The sequence below is a fragment of the Lynx rufus genome, unplaced genomic scaffold (genome assembly GCF_022079265.1).
Source record: "Lynx rufus isolate CCGP_SWC_20201006 ecotype Redwood Valley unplaced genomic scaffold, mLynRuf1.p SCAF_11, whole genome shotgun sequence".
Lineage (NCBI taxonomy): Eukaryota > Metazoa > Chordata > Mammalia > Carnivora > Felidae > Lynx > Lynx rufus.
Window position 1 is genome coordinate 35,325,664 of NW_025814825.1, and position 19,146 is coordinate 35,344,809.

Sequence of the window (19,146 nt, forward strand, 5' to 3'; positions counted from 1 at the left end):
ACAATCCAGTAGAATCATATCAGCTGTTTGTCATCTGTTGGCTTGGGCTTCCACCCAGAATTTGATGTCACTGGTGGGCATCCATAAGGAACAGGAGTAATTTTTAAGCTTGTTGACCAGAAGACCTCTGAAGACCTTTGTTGGTGCTGGTGTTAAATATAATGTAAATATAAAAAAGAAAATGGCTAGAAATGGTTATCTTATGCATTAAGTATGTGGATTTAAAATGCTTTCCATCTGTTAGGGCTTTATAGGCGAATCTCTATGAAACTGGAGAGTTATTTAGTCTGGAAAATGTTTTACTCTGTGAGATGATGAAATGTAGGCTAGATATCAGATGTGGGGGACCCAGGTAGGAAGGAGATCAAGAAACACAGGCATGAAGAAAAGAGTTTGCAGGAGCTGAATCATATCCTAAATTGATTAAATCAGGATCATTTTACTGAGAGACTGTAATGTGAGAATGTGTTAGGGTAGTAGAGCTGTTCTGTTATGTTTATCTCATCCAGAGTAAGTTACATTTCATCACATGTATTTTTAATTCTTTGGAAATACAATTACATTAATTGAGGAATGACTTATAGAATACCAGTTTGAAAAAAAAATTAGTGAATGGGTGTGTTGATATTGCAAACTATCAATTAATTAAAAATTGCTTGTAACATGAGTTATATGTACCCCAACTGAATGGTGGCAATTGGCTGTTTGGGGAAGCCTGTTATATTTTTAATGCATAGGATAGGTAATGCAAGGGCTTTAAGGAAGTGGCTCTGGGTTCTTCCCACTTTTCTCTTCCCCTTCATTGCAAGGCTTCCACAATGACTGCCTCGACCTGATGGGAGAACTTTCTAGCACCTATCCAGGATGCTTCTGCTGCTTCTGCTGCCGTTGTGCTTAGTGAGGGCAGAGTAGCCTCTGGCATATACTCTGACATGCCAGTCAGCCTACAATCTTCCATCCCATCTCCAAGACATGGCCAAAATTCCCTCTCTCCTCCATTTTCTCCCTGGCCTTACTTCCTAGGGCAGAGTCCTCTTTTAAAGACTATGACATTCTCTGGGAAGTCTTTGCTGATAAGACTTGAGTTCATGCTGATTTCTGCCATTTGTATCATCATTTTTTTTTATCAGTTGCTTAATTAGTACACACATTATTGAATGATTCTGTCACTTTTTAACTGCCTGGACTATTCAGTGTTTTATGATATTAGCTCATATCGTAAGTTTTTTCTTTATGGCTCCATAATAGCAAATGATTTTCTTGTAGGCAGGGATTGTGCCTTTCTCTTCTTGTGAAGTCATGTAGTCCCTTGCACTCATGCTAGCACCCAGTACACTTGTAGAGACAAACTTAAAGAATAATTTAACTGCTTGCACTGGATGAGATTTTTTAAAAAAAAAATCATCACCTACTAACATACAAATAATGTTCCGGACAAAGCAATATGTGAGCAAATATTTATTGAGCCTTTGTTATTATAGTCCTGGGGGGTGATTTAAAAGAAATAAACATGGTTTTACATCAGGAAGGAATATGTGATGACTCTGGAACAGTTTTTATAATGATGAGAATAAAGGGTACTATTTTTTGAGGAATTACTACTTTATAATATTATTGTGAAGGTTACATGAGAAACTGTTAGCCCCCCCCCCCCCCCCCCCGTTTTACAGATATAAAAATTAAGCCTTAGCAAGGTTAACTGGAGATGGGATCCAAACTCAGATTGAATGATTCCACTGCCGTAGTGCTATGTCAGCACCATATTGTACAATTGAGCAGGTTGTTCAGTGCTGAGAGCTGGCTGAGAGCACAGGTGGGATTGAAATGCAGCCTGCAGTCTACTGGCAATGCTGATAGGGGTAAAGTATACAGTTGGAGGAATATACACCACCCCTTTGTGCCATTTTATAGTCTTATCTGTGCTATACTATACAGTTCACAAGCCACATACAACCATTGAGCACTCAGAATGTGGCTAGTGCAGCTTAGGGGCTGAATTTTTAATATACTTAATTTAAGTTAAATTTTTACTTAAATGGCCACATGTGGCTAGTAGCTACTATATTAGCATAGGTGTAAAACTTCATATAAATGGAATCATTCAGTGTCTGGCTTCTTTCACACAGCCTAATGTTTTTAAGATTCATCCATATATGTTGTATAATCAGAATATCATTCCTTTTATTCCTGAGCAGTATTCTAGTGTATGAATATACCACAGGGGGTTTATTTATCTGTTGATAGACTTTTGGGTTGCTTCCAGGTTGGGCTGTTATGAGTAAAGCTGCTAAAGCCATTTGCATATAAGTCTATTTGTGGATATATGCTTTTATTTTATTTCTGCCAGTGGAATTTTGTCATCTGGTAAATGTATATTTAACTTTATAAGAAACTGCCAAACTGTTTTCAAAAGTGGGTATACCATTTTGCATTCCCACCACAATATTCCATTTTCTCCACATTCACGCCAACTTTGGTATGGCTAGTCATTTTAATGTTAGCTATTCTAGTGGGGATGAATTCTATCTCATTGTGATTTTAATTGGTATTTCCCTGATGACTAATGACATTGAACATCTTTTCATATCCTTTTATGTCATTTGTATTCTTTTGTAAAGTGCTTATTCAAACTTTAGCCCACTTTAAAAAATAGTGTTGTTTGTCTTCTCGTTATCAAGTTGTAGAAGTTTTTTTTATGTATTCTGGGTGCAGATTCTTTATTAGATATTTATCTTACAGATATTTTCTACCATACAGTAATAGATTATCTTTTGAAGAGCAGGTGTTTTTAATTGTGTTGCAATTTATCCATTTGTTTTTCTTTTGTGTTCAGCCTAAGAAATTTCTGCTTACTCCAGTGGTTCTAAAGATTTTCTCTTATATTTCCTATTGGAACTTTTGTAATTTTGGCTTTTACATGTAGGATCCATTTTGTGATGCATTTTGAGTTAACTTTTGTGTGTGGTGTGAGGAAAGGATTGAGCTTCATATTTTTTTCGTATAGAAATTTTGTTGATCTGTCACAATTTCCTTATATTCCATATATATATATATATATATATATATATATATATATATATACACACACACACACACACAGATATATAAATATATACACACATATATATGTGTATATATATATGAAGTATTCATGTATTTATGAGGTATTTGTTCAAATCTCTTGTCCATTTAAAAGCAATTGTGTTGTTAACTGCTTATTGAGTTATAAGAGTTTTATGTATTTTCTGGATATAGGCACTTTTGCAGATGCATGTTTTGTGAATATTTTCTCCCAATCTGTGCTTTGTCTTTTTTTTTTCTTTTTTCTTGCTTTCAGAGAAGAAGTTTTAAAATTTGACTAAGTCCATTTTGTCTTTTTTTTCCCTTTGTGTCCTAAGAATTTTTTCTGTATCCCAAGGTCATGATTTTACCTGTTTTCTTCTAGATGTTTTATAGTTTTCAATTTTATTTTAGGTTTATAGTCCATTTTGAATTAATTATTGTGTATGGTGTGATATAGGGGCTGGTGTTCATTTTCTTTTTTTTTTTTAAATTTTATTTTAAAGAGAGAGAACGCATGAGTGGGGGAGAGGAGCAAGGGGCAGAGCAAAAGAGAGAGAGAATCTCATGGAGCATGGAGCCTGACATGGGGCTCTATCCCACGACCCTGGGATTATAACCTGAACTGAAATCAAGAGTTGGACGTTCAACTGACTCAGTTTGATAAAGGGCATTTAAAATACACAGCTAATATCACATTAAATAGTGGCATATTTAATACTCTCCCTCTAAGACTGAGAACAAGGCAAGGATGTATGGTCTCCATAGTTCTGTTAGTATCATAATTGGAGATCCTAGCTTGTGCAGTAAGGCAAGAATAAAAAGTATGCATTTTGGAAAGAATACACCTTTTTTTATATGAAGATGACATGGATGTCCATATAGAAAATCCCGAGTCATCTACAAAATATCTGTGAAAGTAATAATTGCATTTAGCAAGGGTATAAGTTATATTGTCTAGACACGATATTCAATTGTATTTCTGCATACTAGCTGCATACAACTGGAAAATGAAATGTAAAATAATTCCATTTCTAATAACAACACTAACATAGGAACAAATTTAACAAAAGATGTGCACGACCTCTGTATAGATAAATACAAAATATTACTAAGATAAATTAAAGAAGATATGTATGGGGCTTCCAGGCTAGTGAACATGTGGAGATTTGGGGAGGGTAGTGTGCTTGGAGACGGCATGGAAGCTACTTACCATTTTCTCATACCTTGCCCTGTGCTTCTCTTCCATCTGGCTGTTCCTGAGTTGCATGTTTATAATAAACAGTAATCTGTGTCTCAGCCTCTCAGCCATGACTTTCAAAAGAGCAAATTCATCGTGGAAAAAGTGGCATCACATGTCAGACTCTCTTCTCTGGGCTTCCCTGGTCTAACTGCCTTGGTAACTCTTTGGCACCTTCATGGAAGGTTCCAGATGAACCAAAAATTGTTGAGGAGCCACGAGATAATCCTTTGTTTCAGTAACTTATTAAGAGTTCATATTCAGACAACAATACTACGCATGATTTGATTTTCCTGTGTAGGCTCCGCAGGGCTGTGTGGTTGACTCTGCCCCCACCCCTACACAACATAGCCAATTTACTCCCCCGCTATCCTCTGCCTCCTGTGAGCACACCCAATTCAGCTGAGCAACATTTCAGCACACACACAGTAAAAACAGACTGCCCATGTAGCAGCTCTTTCATCCATGACATGCAGAAAATAGTCGAGAAGGGCTTCCTGTCTCCTCAGGATCTACAGAGTTTTCTTTTTTTAAGTTTGCGTTTACATAAATATCACTCGTAACTGAGACAGCTGCTAGGCCCAGCTATCACACAACATGTTGTATTAGTGAAAGTAATAAACATGCAGGAGCTCTTTTACCTAAACACAGTTTAAAGCCAATTTAGGGCTGCTGGGGTGGCTCAGTCGATTAAGTGTCCGACTCTTGGTTTTGGCTCAGGTCATGATCTCAGTTTTTGAGTTTGAGCCCTACATCGGGCTCTACACTGACAGTGGGTAGCTTGCTTGGGATTCTCTCTCCTTCTCTGCCCCTCCCCTGCTTGTGCTCTCTGTCTGTCTCTCCCTCTCAAAATAAATTTAAAAAAAAAACTTAAAAAAAAAGCCAATTTAATTCCAGAGCACATCTTGTTCTCAGCATTTTGTTTTTAAAATACTATTAGATGTCCATGACAGTTCTAATATAAAGGCATTTCAAAGTAAATATTAGCTCTGAGGATATCATATATTTGTTTTATGCAAAGCTTTTAAATAATAATAAAATAGTTAGCAAATGGCCAAAAAGATATATGTATATATACATAGATGTGTGTGTGTGCATATACATACATATATTCTCCGTATATATGGAGAGAAAGAGAAAGAGCTATAGTGCTAACTAGCTGTATCATGTTTATGGATTAGAAACCTCAATATTATTAAAATGTTATTTCTCCCCAAATTGATATATTAATTTACATTACCAATCCCAGGCAAAGGAATTTTTTTTTGTTTTTTTTTAAGAAATTGAAGATGTTCTTAAGGATTAGGATAAAGTGTGGCTTTACTACACTGGATAAAATGGAACTCTGTTTTTTCTCAAGTAAAAGGAGTGATATGATGAAAATGCTGTTTGGGGAGGATTTTTCTGAAGGTAATATGGGATGGATTGAAACAGGAAAAGGTTAGAATTTAGAAGACTGAAACCCCTTAAGGAATCCAGGTCCTAATGGACAAATATTGGGCTCAAAGAGCCATGGAAAAGAAGGAAAGAATCAAATGTCTGTTGAGACCAACTGTATACCTTGATACCATGCCAGGAATGTGGGATGCAGGGTATCTCTAAAACTCCTTAAGTTTAAAGATGCAAGGTCTCTGTTCTTCACAAGCTTTCAATTCATGCAGTGGTCCTATATAGTTAATAGCTACAGTGTAGTGTTTCATGACATGTTTGTACTGGTGAAATGTAGGGAGAACTGTGGGAAACAGATAAGAGCAATTAATGCTGACAGTGGGTATCAGGGAGGGTTACAGAGGGGAAATGCCACTGGAGTTGGGTGAAGGAGTCTTAGCAGAGTTAGAGAACAGTGGGAAGGGAAATGCACAGAGGCATTAATGCTAGGCTGGTTCAGTACATGGCAAAAAGACCAGTATGACAGGATATTTTCTCCTAGGTATTGGTCAGAGATGAAGCTGAAAAAAATAGACTGGGACTAAATCATGGAGGGTCTAATGCGACCTTCTGACTCTCACTTTTTCTCTTTTCTCATCTCTTATCAAAAACATACATCTCTGTGTGCATGTGCATGGGCGCACATACATACAACTCCAGAATTTCTTGACATATTTGTACCGTAGCAAAGGAGAGGGAGTGCTGTGAATGTCACAACACCACAATCCTATCTGCCTCCACTCTTGGCTTAAAATTCTACTAATGTCTTTGATTCCATATTTCTAGGAGAGCAATAGGGAGAGAGGGGTGATTTGCAGACTAATCAGAGACTGTGTTTACAGTGGGGATTTCCTTTCTTTGGGAGTTTTACAGTTGAGAATTAACCTGTTATGAACAAACTTTTTTTGTGATCCTCTATTTTTCTATATTGGCAACCTCGTCAATGTATTAGTTAAAAAATATTTGTATAACTTTCTCACCTACCTATCAGTTAACTCCTGATATTTAATATGCACAGAGTATAAAGATTAGGGTTATCTCTGGGTTTTCTGGGTCACAAGTCTAGCATCCCAGACTCTGAAACTTTTCCAATAAAGGGAGTGGAAGTTACAAAGGGTTAAGTCTTTAAGGTCTTGGAAGAGGACCCAGATTAGTACACCAGTGCCTTTGTGGAATGTTTTAAAAGCTTTGTTTCTTTGTAAGTTTTGGAGTTTCCATCATAATAGTTCAGAGAAAGGAGGCCAGGAGGGAGTGGAGCAGCAGACATTCAGTGGAGAAGAAAGAGTGAAGACTGACTCATCATGTAGGGCTTGGGTGTGGGTGTGCCTGTAGTAGGGAGGAAGGGTTGTGTAGGCAAAATATTTTCTTTAATCCCACTGCAGAATGGGCTTTGGGGAAGAGAATGCATAAGTAGATAACTGTGGCACAGTTATTTATCTGTCATACACATGATACTGAAAGGAACTCTATAAAATCCTTTAGGTTTAAAGATGAAATAGAGACTATTGCATTCTGTTATCAGCTTTGACAGTTGCCCTAGTATTTCTTTCCATGCTGGTGAAATTACTGAGCAACTTTCCCTTTCTTTGATTGGAGTCAATGTTCTCCTAAGAATTTCAGATGAATCTATAGTTATGCATTGTATTTTCCTACTTCTTTATCTTTCTTCATGCTGTTCCTTTTACCCAAGGTATTTTTCTTGGTTATGGATACAACTAATTGCTACCTCTTTGCGAAGTTCCAGGTTAAATATTCCTCCATCAGAGCTTTCCTGATCTCCTGTTCCATAACCACCTTGCCTTCTTAACTCTGGAAGATAACAGGTACTTAATAAATAACCGACAGTTGTCTGATAGTTTTTGTTGTTGTTAAACCCCACATCCTTCTGACATTGGCAATCATAAAAACCAATGTGTTTGCATTTAATATTTTTCTCATTTAATTGTTCTTTATGACACAATCATCTGGCCTTAAATATTAAATAAATCTAACAACCTAATAAATAAATTAGCGACATACTGTGAATTAGTGAATATAACTTCCCCTCCAATGCAGGAATTCACTATATAGCTTCCTTGTTATATCACATCTCTGTACTTTTAGATAAGCCATTCAAATATTCTGAGCATCATCCATAAAATGGGGTGATAATAGTATTCACACCTATTAGTTAGGAAAAAGTTTTGATATGAATGACAGAAAACCTAAAATAATGGTGGCTTAAACAATATAGAATTTTATTTTTCTTTCCCCCAAATCCAAGACTTCTGTCTTGTTTCTTTACTATGAAAGGTGTCCATTCTTGTGTTTACCTCATGGTCTAATATAGCTACTTCAGCTCCAGTCATCATGCCTTCCCTCCAGCCAGCAGAAAGTAGGAAGGGGGAGGAGAAAGACACACCCTTTCTGTTCAAAAAATCTTCCCAGAAATAACAAACCTCTTCTGCTTATATCTAATTAGTAATGACAGTGATATGGCTATATCTAGCTATAAGGGAGGCCATTAAAGGGATGACCATATGCTTGGCCAAAATTCAGAAGTTCTATTATTGAGAAAAAGTGAGAACAGATTTTGAGGGACAATTAGTAGTTTCTGCCACCCTACCAATAAATGCTATTATAAAGATTAAGAGATATTATGTACACTGTGCTTAGAACATGCCTGTTACATGATACATGATCAATAAGTATTTATTTGTCATTATTTTTTAAATTAAACATTATAGACAGCATTCATTCATTCTAATATTTGTTCAACACCTATTGAACACCTGCTATGCTGAACACTATGCCTCTCTATTTAAATCTTTATATCAACGGTGAGAAGACTACCATCCAGAATAGCTTCTCCCTTGTTAAATAGCTCTACAAGTTAGAATTCTTTATCAAGCTAAGCCAGAGCATGCCTCCCCAATAATTCATTTGTTTTGGCCATGATCCTGCCTTTTGAAACAATATGTAACAAGAATATTTCCTCATCTTAGTTCTTCAATTACATGAAGATGGGTATACCTCCCACTCAGTTTTCTGGCTCTAACCAGGCATTTTATTAACTTATTTATCTAGCAAACAGTTTGTCAAACTTTTTCTATAAAGGGTTAGATGGTGAATATTTCTAGCTTTGCAAGCCACATAGTTTCTGTCATAGTTTATCAACTCTATCATTGTAATGCAAAAGCAGCCATAGACATTGCATAAATGAATGGCCACGTCTGTGTTCCAATAAAATTTTATTTACCAAAATGGATAGCAGGTCAGATTTGGACCTTGGTATGTAGTTTGCCAGCCCCTAATTTAGCCCATGGAAATTTATCAGCAAGGTTATTTGTGACTGATATTTCCCTACCCTGAAGCTATAAATTTACTCTGTGTCACTCCTGATTCTTCTTAAACCTTTCATTTCTTTGTCTTGTGTTACCACTTTGGCTAAGATTTCCAGCACCACCTACATAGCCCTATCATTGCATGGCCAGTCATTCCCTAGACATATTATCCATTCCAATTCATCTCTAGCTTAGAAATGCTACCTTGACAAGTTCTTTCTTGTTCTACCATATTCTTAGCCCACGCATCCTTTGATCTCTCCCAGGCTGGTCCTTTTCTAGTCTTCCCTACAAACCACATTAAGAAAAGAAGAATCTTTTTCTCCATCTCTTTCTTCTTCAAAACTGTTAGACTGCGATCTTCTTTCAAGTGCTTCAGGTTTTCTTTAGCCAACTTTAACCTATTCCATCTTCCCTCACAGACAACCTAGAGCTTCCCAGGAGGAGGGAGGTAGAAAATTAACATTTATTGATGGACATATAAAATACATGTGATTTATGCTGATGTTAAAGAAGTGGAACATATAATTCGAGATTGATCATATAGCCGGCTTGTGGTCATGCAGCTGGGATTCAGGGGGTCAGCCCCAGTTATTGAATTGAAATTTAAGTTTAAGTGAACCTGGTGAGTGGAATGAGTATATCTGGCAAAAGTAAATTCAACATCACGTCACCAACAGAGCTGCTTAACTTCACAAGGCATAGAATGACAAGCATTTGTCCTTGACTTTTGGTTTCCAAAGCATTTTCTTCACAATCTGATCAAATAGGTAATTTTATTTCTGTCTTATAGGACAATGAGACCAAACCCAAAGTGGTTAAAATAGTTGCCTGAAGTGCCAGGTGCCAATGTCTTATTGTTTTTCTCCATGAGAATCCACATTTGCTGTTTTCTGCAAAGTTAATCCCACTTCTTTATCTAGCTGATTCCTTCTTGTCTTTCAAAACTCGGCTTGCTCATCATCTTCTTCAGGAAACCCTCCATGGCAATCACCCTCACCTTGTCCCCACTATCTGATTTAGATGCTCTTCCTCTGGGGTAACCCAGATTATAGCCCTATTTGCACTATACCTTATCTGATGATCTATTAGCTTATAAAGAAATCAAGGGGAAATTCCTGCCTCATTTAATTTTGTACTTAATAAGAATATGTTGAGGGGTGCCTGGGTGGCTCAGTCGGTTGAGCGTCCGACTTCGGCTCAGGTCATGATCTCACGGTCTGTGAGTTCGAGCCCCGCATCAGGCTCTGTGCTGACAGCTCAGAGCCTGGAGCCTGTTTTGGATTCTGTGTCTCCCTCTCTCTCTGCCCCTCCCCCGCTCATGCTCCGTGTCTCTCTCTCTCTGTCTCTCTCTCTCTCTCTCTCTGTCAAAAATAAATAAACATTAAAAAAAATTAAAAAAAAGAATATGTTGAATAAAGGAATGACCTGAGATGGAGTCTTCAGGGAGTCAGCTCTCTCAGATGTTGTTCAGTACTGACTACCACAAAACAAAGATCTTAGCCTGCCAGAGACAAACTCAGATAAAAGAGGATCCTCCTAGAAGGCATGGATCTCTGCATCCAGCGGACATCAGAAATTCAAACCGATGAGGTTTCAAACTAGTTAGCAAGAAAGCAGCATAACTATGGTGGAGAGCACAGATTCTGGAGTCAGGTTTCTTGGGTTTGAATCCTGACTCCACCATTTTCCAGCAGTGTGATCTTTGGCAAGTGACTCAGCTTCTCTGTGCTTGGGTTTCTAATCTGTCAAATGTGGATCATAGTAGAACTGTTCTGTATTAGTTCTCTCTTGCTGTGCAACAAATTACCTCAAAACAATGTCTCAAAACAGTAAACATTTATTATCTCACATTTCCTATGGCTCAGGAATTTGGGAACTGAGTGCTTCTGGCTCAGGCTTGCTCATGAGGTTAAAGTCATATAGACGTATAGACCATGGCTGCAGTCATGCGAAGCCTTGACTGGTGTTGGAGGATCCCCTTCCAAGATGGCTCATTCCAGTGGCTTTTGGCAGGAGGTCTCAGTTCTTGCCACAGGGAGCTCTTCCTATATCATGACATCTGATTTCCTCCAGAACAAACGAGAGGAAGAACAAAAGGAAACCTCAATAGCTTTTGTGACATTTTATGACCTATTCTCAGAAGTCATACACTGTTACTTCCAACACATTTTGTATGTTGGAAAAAGTCACCAAGTACGGTCTCCATGCAAGGGGAAGGCAGTTAGGCTCTACAAAGAATTTGTGGACATATTTTAAAACCATCACATTATCTTGTATGATTGAGTGAAAATTACATGAGATAGTAATTTTGAAATGCTTAGAACAGGGGTGAGGCAGTACATGCTTTGAATGACCTTCCTCATAGGTGAGAAAGGACAAATAACAGTCAGTCTGAAGGCTTTGGCTTTAAAAGTTACTCTAAAAAATAGAGCAAAGATATGGAAACCAAGGTAGTGCCAAAAGCCATTAAAATTATCTATTTGGTTCTTGACATGAAAAGTTGTTCATGAATTGGAATTTGTAAAAAAAAAAAAAAGCAGGTATAAAGTAGGATATACAGCATGATCTGGTATTTGTGTAATCATATACTTATATCTCTGTGTGTTGATGCATAGGGAGCATTATGGAAGGAGTTTACTCAAAGTATTAATAGTGGTTATCTCTGGATAGTGGGGTTTATGTTAAGTTGACATTTTTTGTGTGTTTTCCTGCATTTTTTGAATTGTTTTACACTGAGCATATTTCTCCAAAAATAATAGATGCATTTTTTTCTGAAGAAAATTTAAAAGAAACCAGGTTGGAAGGAGGATGTGAAAGGTGGAAGGGTTCGGTTGAACCAGGACACTGCTGCTCTGTGTGGGCTCATTGACTTCCTGTGAAGTGTCCGACTGACAGGATGTCCTCTGATTTTTTAAGGTAGTTGTGAAGACTGCATGTGCTGGGAGCCAGTGAGACTTTGTGGTTGCGCTTGAGGGGCATATATGTAAGGGAAGAGGGGTAGGTTGCTGCTTCTTTGGGACAAGAGGAAAAGGGAGAAGCATGGGGAAGAGGGACACCTGTGTGGCAAAGGGCACAAATGAGTTAAATCTGGTGTTGACAGCAGAGTATGAATGCTCATCAGTTGTCTTGGTAAGGACGGCTTCACTTACAAAGGAATGGTATACTTATGAAGGACACCTGTGATCCCGTGGTGCCTTGTATATCCTTGATAATTACACTTACCACACCAGATTGAAATTTGTTCAGTTCTCCCTCTCTCAATAGAATCACAAGCAGGGATATCTAGCCCCGTTACATAGTTCCCAGTGTAGAACAGGGTTCAATAATTTGAGGAATAAAAATAAATTATTTTTTAAGAATACTTTTCGTAAATTGAAAATTTTTATGTCCACATTCACCTGAATAATTTCTTTTTTTAAGTGTAATTTCTTTAAATTAATTAATAAGTTTTTAAATTTGCATCCAAGTTACTTAGCATATAGTGCAACATGATTTCAGGAGTAGATTCCTTAATGCCCCTTACCCATTTAGCCCATCCCCCTTATCACAACCCCCCCAGCAACCTTCTTTTTGTTCTCTATATTTAAGTCTTTTATGTTTTGTCCCCCTCCCTGTTTTTATATTATTTTTGCTTCCCTTCCCTTATGTTCATCTGTTTTGTGTCTTAAATTCCTCACATGAGTGAAGTCATATGATATTTGTCTTTCTCTGGCTAATTTGCTTAGCATAATACCCCTAGTTCCATCCACGTAGTTGCAAATGGCAAGATTTTATTCTTTTTGATTGCCTAGTAATACTCCATTGTATGTGTATACCAAATCTTCTTTATCCATTCATCCATCGATGGGCATTTGGGCTCTTTCCATACTTTGGCTTGAATAATTTCTTATTAAAGTGAATGGAAAGAATACACACACACACACACACACACACACGCACACAAAGTCACATTTGCCACTTCTGTTCTTTGTTCATCTTTTCCTCTTTTTCTGCCTTTTGATTATTTGAAAATTTTTATGGTCCTAATATTTTGGTTTAGTACCTATATTTTTTCTTACAGTGGTTGTATTGGGCTTATAGTATGCATCTTTAATTTATGACAGCCTGCCTTTAAGTAATGTTACACCAATTCACTTAGAAAATAATCTTGTAACAATATACTTCCATTTCCCTTCTTGTGACCTTGTGCTATTTTTTCCTTCTGCATGTGTTAGGAACCCCACAATACATTGCTATTATTTTTGCTTTAAAAGATTAACTATCTCAAGTGGTTTACAATTTTTAAAAAATTGTATTTACGTACATACTTAACATTTTCCATGCTCTTTATTCTTTTGCATGGATCCACATTTCTATCTGGTATTGTTTTCCTTCTAAAGGACTTCCTTTACTGTTTCTTATATGCAAATTTGTTGGTGATGAATTCTTTCAGCTTTTGTATGTCTAGAACGTTTTTCTTTTTTTTTTTGTTTTCAAAAGATATTTTTGTTGGGTATAGAATTTTAAGTTGGCAGTATTTTTTCTTTTAGTACTTTAAAGATTGACTCTACTCTCATCTGGCTTGCATTGTCTCTTATTTTGTTTTATCTTATTTATTTATTTATTTATTTATTTATCATTACATGATAAGTGTACTTTTTAATCTCCATCCTCAATTTCACCCATCTCCCTAAACACCTCCCCATAGCTTGCATTGTTTCTCATGAGAAGCCTGCAACCACCCTTATCTTTGCTCCTCTCACTTAACATGTCTTCTTTCTCTAGTTTTTATGGTCTCATTGAACACTCAACTTTCTTTCCTTTAAATAAGAACTCTGTTGGGTTCAGCCTGAGTTCCCCTTCCCTCCCCTATGGCCTAGAAACTCTCAAACTGTAAGCTAGGGCATTTATAGGAATGACCTCATTTGTTGTTGTTTTCTTATTTCAGGAATCACTGTTCTGTGTTCCCTGTTGTTCAGTATTTAAAAACCATTATTTCTTTCTTTTTTTTTTCTGATTTTTTCAGTTGTTTAAGGCAGGGGAGTAATTCTGGTCTCTGTTGTTACTCTACTTTGGCTGGAAACAGAATTTCTGAAATATTATATCAGAGAAATAAATACCAAAAACATTAAAAGTAACTATCAATTGCAAAACTCTTCATATTCAGAATTGGTACATATTTTGCATTAGCTTAGAGTTACAAGTTCGGTTTTAAAAATTTATTTAGTGCCACAGTGTTTGACATCATGTCTTTTTCTTACAGGAAACATTCAAACTGGATTTTTAATCGTTAGTAAGTCAGTGAGAGATCAGAAGTTGCAGAATGCAATCCCGAGTAAAAATCTCCAAAAGAATTACTTCAAATAACAGAGGAAAGAAAATTGAACTACCACCTTAAAACCCTGGTCTAGAAAAACATATTACACATGATAGGAAGTTATAACTGGAGAAATTTATTTGGCTCTTAATGCACCTGAATGAAAGGAATTGTCACACTGTTTCTCAGGACTTGTAGATCTGAGATTATTTTAATAATAAATTGTTTTATAAAAATCTTGACATGATCAGCAGAGAGAAGAAACAGCAATAGCTAAAACCTGTGTGTTGGTCAAGATGACTTCTGAAGAAATGGCAGCTTCTGTTCTCACACCTGTGACTCAGAGAAAGGTGACATCGTCTCCGTCGGCTTTAGATGAAAGTAGTGAAAAGGTCTCAGACGTCAGTGTTCCGAAGGCACATAGTGTCAGGCAGAGTGGTCAGACTTCCACCATCTCACGACTGAACAAGCTTAAAGAAGAATCCTCTGGAAGCAACTTGCCCAAGATTGTCTCCATAGCAAGGGAGAAAATAATGAGTGATGAGAACAGCAATGAGAAGTACTGGGAGGAAAGCATGCCAGATTCTGTGAAAAACCTCAATATTAACTGCAACAACGTACTGAAAAACAGCCAGTGCAGCCTTCCTCAGAGCCAGTGTTATGACACGTGCGATTCTGTCATGGAGGAAGGCCTGTGTTTGGAAACTGGAATCCCATCCTCACTGGAAAGAAAGGTGTTCCCTGGAATTCAACTGGAAGTGGACGGACCTCCCATGGACATTAGTCCCTTAGGAAATCAGTCAGCCATCATAGAGAGCAGCCGGGCACACCCTGACGGCAGCATGGCAGCATTTCACTTTCATTATGAAGTCGACAGAAGAATGTCAGACACTTTCTGTACCTTGTCAGACAACCTGATTTTGGATGATTGTGGTAACTGTGTACCACTGCCTGGTGTTCGTGGGGAGCGACAGAAAAATTATATGGCATATACTTGTAAACTCATGGAATTGGCAGAAAACTGTGATAATAAGAATGGGCAGCTGCAGTGTGATCATTGTGACGCCTTAAATGACAGATACTTGTGCTTCGAAGCTTCTTGCCAAAGGGCCGATGCGGTGTGTTCAAGTGACAGCTTTTGCAGGGAGGACTTTACTAACAGTCCACCTGCCAAGACCTTTCTGAGCCATTTTGAGGACTTCCCTGATAATTGTGAAGATGTAGAAGAAGATTTTTTTAAGAGCAAAAAGGAGAGGTCCACTTTGTTAGTGAGAAGATTTTGTAAAAATGACAGGGAAGTAAAGAAATCTGTATATACTGGGACAAGGGCGATCATGAGAACTCTGCCTTCTGGTCACATTGGGCTGGGAGCTTACAGTTACATTGATCAGAAGAGAAGTGGTCTCCTGCTGCCCTGTGGGAGAGTTCTGGAACGGCGGTCAGCGGTGGCAGTTAGGGAAGATGGGAGCTGGTGCCTGTCAGAAGCTCAGTGGTATTCGGTAAGGATTAAGTTTATTTTTGGTCATTTCTTTAAACTTGATTTTTTTTTTAAGTTTAGTTATTTATTTTTAGACGAGAGAGAGAGCGCATGTGCATAGGCACACATGAGTGGGGGAGGGGCAAAGAGAGGAGGACAAAGAATCCCAAGCAAGTTCTGTGCTGTCAGTGCAGAGCCAGATGTGGGGCTCAAACTCAGGAACCATGAGATCATGACCTGAGCTGAAATCAAGAGTGGGAAACTCAAGTGACTGAGCCATCCAGGAACCCCAAAACTTGATCTTTTGAAATCCAATTTTCTGTTGTCTTAATTCATGGAAAGTTTTAGGTTCTGTCAAATTATGATTCTTAGGCGAAGTATTTGTAGTTACTGGAAACTTGTAGACCTAATAGATACGCCAGTCAATAGCTGTCAAGATGGAGTTAACTCTACAATGATATAAGTAACTAGATGCACATATGTATGTCATCAGGAGTGCAGAAATTAGGGAGACTCCCAGGTTACTATATGTAGGATTAGGAGACAGACTCCTGATAATGGGAAAGTGGTTCCATTGACTGATTATCTACTTGTGCCTTTGGAGGTACATGCCTATGTCGTCTATATTTTTAGGTTGCAAGGCCTAAAAGAACTTAAGATATGGTTACCTTCATTTTCCAACCAATGTTCCCAGTTTCTTCCCTCCTCACCTTTTTTGTGCCATGGACCCCTTTGGCAATTTTGGTGAAGCCTATGGACTCAGAAGAATGCTTTTAAGTGCATCCAATGAAATACAAGGTGTTATAAAGGACACAGATTATGTGAACATATGTACACTTACCAAGATATCATTTGAAATTATGATATATGGCAGGGTAGGTGCTTCTTTGTTAACACATTAAACAGTGGCATTTAGTGGTTCGATAACTACCATAATTCTGAAGTAGTGATGAATGTCAGTAGGGAGTAGTTTCCCTGGGACTTTCTCAATTTTAGCACTACAAATCCCTCATCCAGGGAAACCCCCTCAGTCCTGGGCAAACCAGGGCAGTTGGTCACCCTAAATATAAATACTCTTTTAGGGTTTTAACCACGACTGTATTATATAGAAATATCTGTGATTTCTATTGGTGACAAGATCACAGGTACTGTTCTAATACTGAGACTTGTTGGCCTGTATTCATAATTGAAGGGAATGCTAAATGTCTAACTCTCACATTCCAGTGTTTCACAATTCCTTAAAACCTGGCCTTGTGAATAAATACCCCATCTAGAAAAAACATTCCTTTTATTGAAATATAACTGGTATATTTTTATTGTCATCATCATCAGTCATGGAGCTAATGTTTATTTTGCATTTGACATGTGCCAGACATTGGGTCGCATAATTTACATACTTGATTTCATGCAATCCTCTCAACTACCTTCTGATATTAACCCCTTTGTATTGCTAAGAAAACGGAGTCTTAGGAAAGTTATATACCTTGCCCAAGGTCACTTAACTGCTAAGTGGTATAACTAGGATTGTAATCTGGGCAGCCCAGACTCTTAGTTTCTCAAGATCCAGAAAGAAATACAATTGAGAGTAAGCTGTTAAAGGAGCAGAAGAATTCTGTTCATTTCAGTGTCTGTTGATTGAGTAACCACACTCACTGATGCTTATGGTATCTCAGACTTGGCTGTGTTCAATGTGGCGGTTCTAACCCTGCTTATGTGTTGGAATCATAGTATCCAGGCCCAATCCCAGACCCTTGGAATCAGAATCGCTGGGGTACACAGCACAGCAGGAATGATTTTTAGGGTTCCCCAGGTGATTGTATGATTCTTTGGAGTTGAGAACCACTGTCCAACAACTTTGAGCTCTTTGCTCTTTGGGCAGGACATTTAGGGAATATTTGCTGTGTCCTAAAGGCCCCGACACTGCGGGCTCTTGGGAGTGGCACGGCTGACCTGGGAGCCTGCCTGAAAAGTGACGACCCTTCTCTCAGGCCCTTCTCTCTGTGCATTCGACCTATTGTTCACCCAGTAAGGGTCGGCAGATTTGTTTTTGAATGTTCACCTGACTCCTTATAAAACCTGAGTCCCAAGCAAGGTGACGTCAGTGACACACAGCACCCCCCCCCCGCCCCCAGCTCTTCTGACCAAATTTTGTCCATGCAGGGAAAAAGGAGCTCATCACAGTAATGTGTCTTCCCAGTTAAAAAATGCAGGGGTTTTAAAAATTCATATACATCTGAAGTTGAATGTTAAGAATGCAACAGAAATTTAAATGCAGCAAAGAGAGTGGAAGCAAATTGTTTGAGAATGGTTATCAGAACCCCCCCAACACTTCTACAGGCATGGGGGTCATGCATCTGCTATAAATAATTGCAGAATAATTTCTGGCATGATCATACTCACTCCCCTAGTTTCTGGAGCACTGCCACGTCTTCCGAGAACGTTCATGGGTCCCTAGCTCCAGTCTGCCCCTTTCTGTCAGTTAGAGGCACTGAGATGGTTCATTTCCAATGAAAAGAACCAAAGAGATGATGCAAATTATCTCCTCCCTTCTTAGTCTCTGAAGGTTGGGAGAGGTTGCCACACCTCGACCAGAGTGAAGACTCTGGAGAAGAGAGAGGAGAACTCTTCTCCTGGATTTCCAGGAAGCTGTGGCTATTTTTATTAACCTTAAAATGAAGCTGGGGAATGGGCTGACTGTCCTGTCCTTTCTGAAGGGAGAGCTCTGAAAGGAAAGATTTTGAATATTCAAACCATACCATGGAAGGAATAAATCAGTATTTTCTAAAGTATTATATCCTCTCAGTATCTCACTTTTTAGAGTCTGGTGGAAACCCTTCTCAAAGTTGTCAGATAAATTGTAGCCACTTTCCCCAGCTCCTGTATGTGGCTTCCTTCACCTAAAAAGTGCAGAGGCTAATGCAATGCTCCTGTTCCTATTTTCTGATGAGTTTGCAGGTATCCATCCTGTTTCCCCAGTCAGACTGTAAGTTTCTTAAAGGGCAAGAAATGACTGTACCTTTTTTTCTGCTCTCCACGATGCAAGCATAGTGCCAAGCATATAGAAAACAGGACAATGTCATCTTAGGAACATGGTCTCTGGAGTCGTGTCAGCCTGAATTGAACGTTGACCACTGTGACTCCACCATTTACTGCTGGTATGACCTCAAGCAAGTTATTTATCTCTTTGCTTCTAATTACCTTATATGTAAACTGGGAGTAATGATGTTGTGACGGTATTAAATGGCATGGCTCTGTGAAATAGATAGCACAGTATCTGGCAAGGAGTGGGAGCCAGTATTTTCACTCTGGCAGTTTATTA

General features: G+C 38.2%; 1 protein-coding gene across 1 annotated transcript in view; it reads left to right on the forward strand.

The window, feature by feature from the left end:
* PLCE1 (phospholipase C epsilon 1) overlaps positions 1–19,146 on the forward strand; it is a 321,538-nt gene that overhangs the window by 22,621 nt on the left and 279,771 nt on the right. The window contains exon 2 of the mRNA XM_047072225.1: positions 14,297–15,849. Coding sequence (XP_046928181.1) covers positions 14,647–15,849 — 1,203 coding nt within the window. The 5' untranslated portion in view covers positions 14,297–14,646. The remainder of the gene's footprint in view (positions 1–14,296; positions 15,850–19,146) is intronic.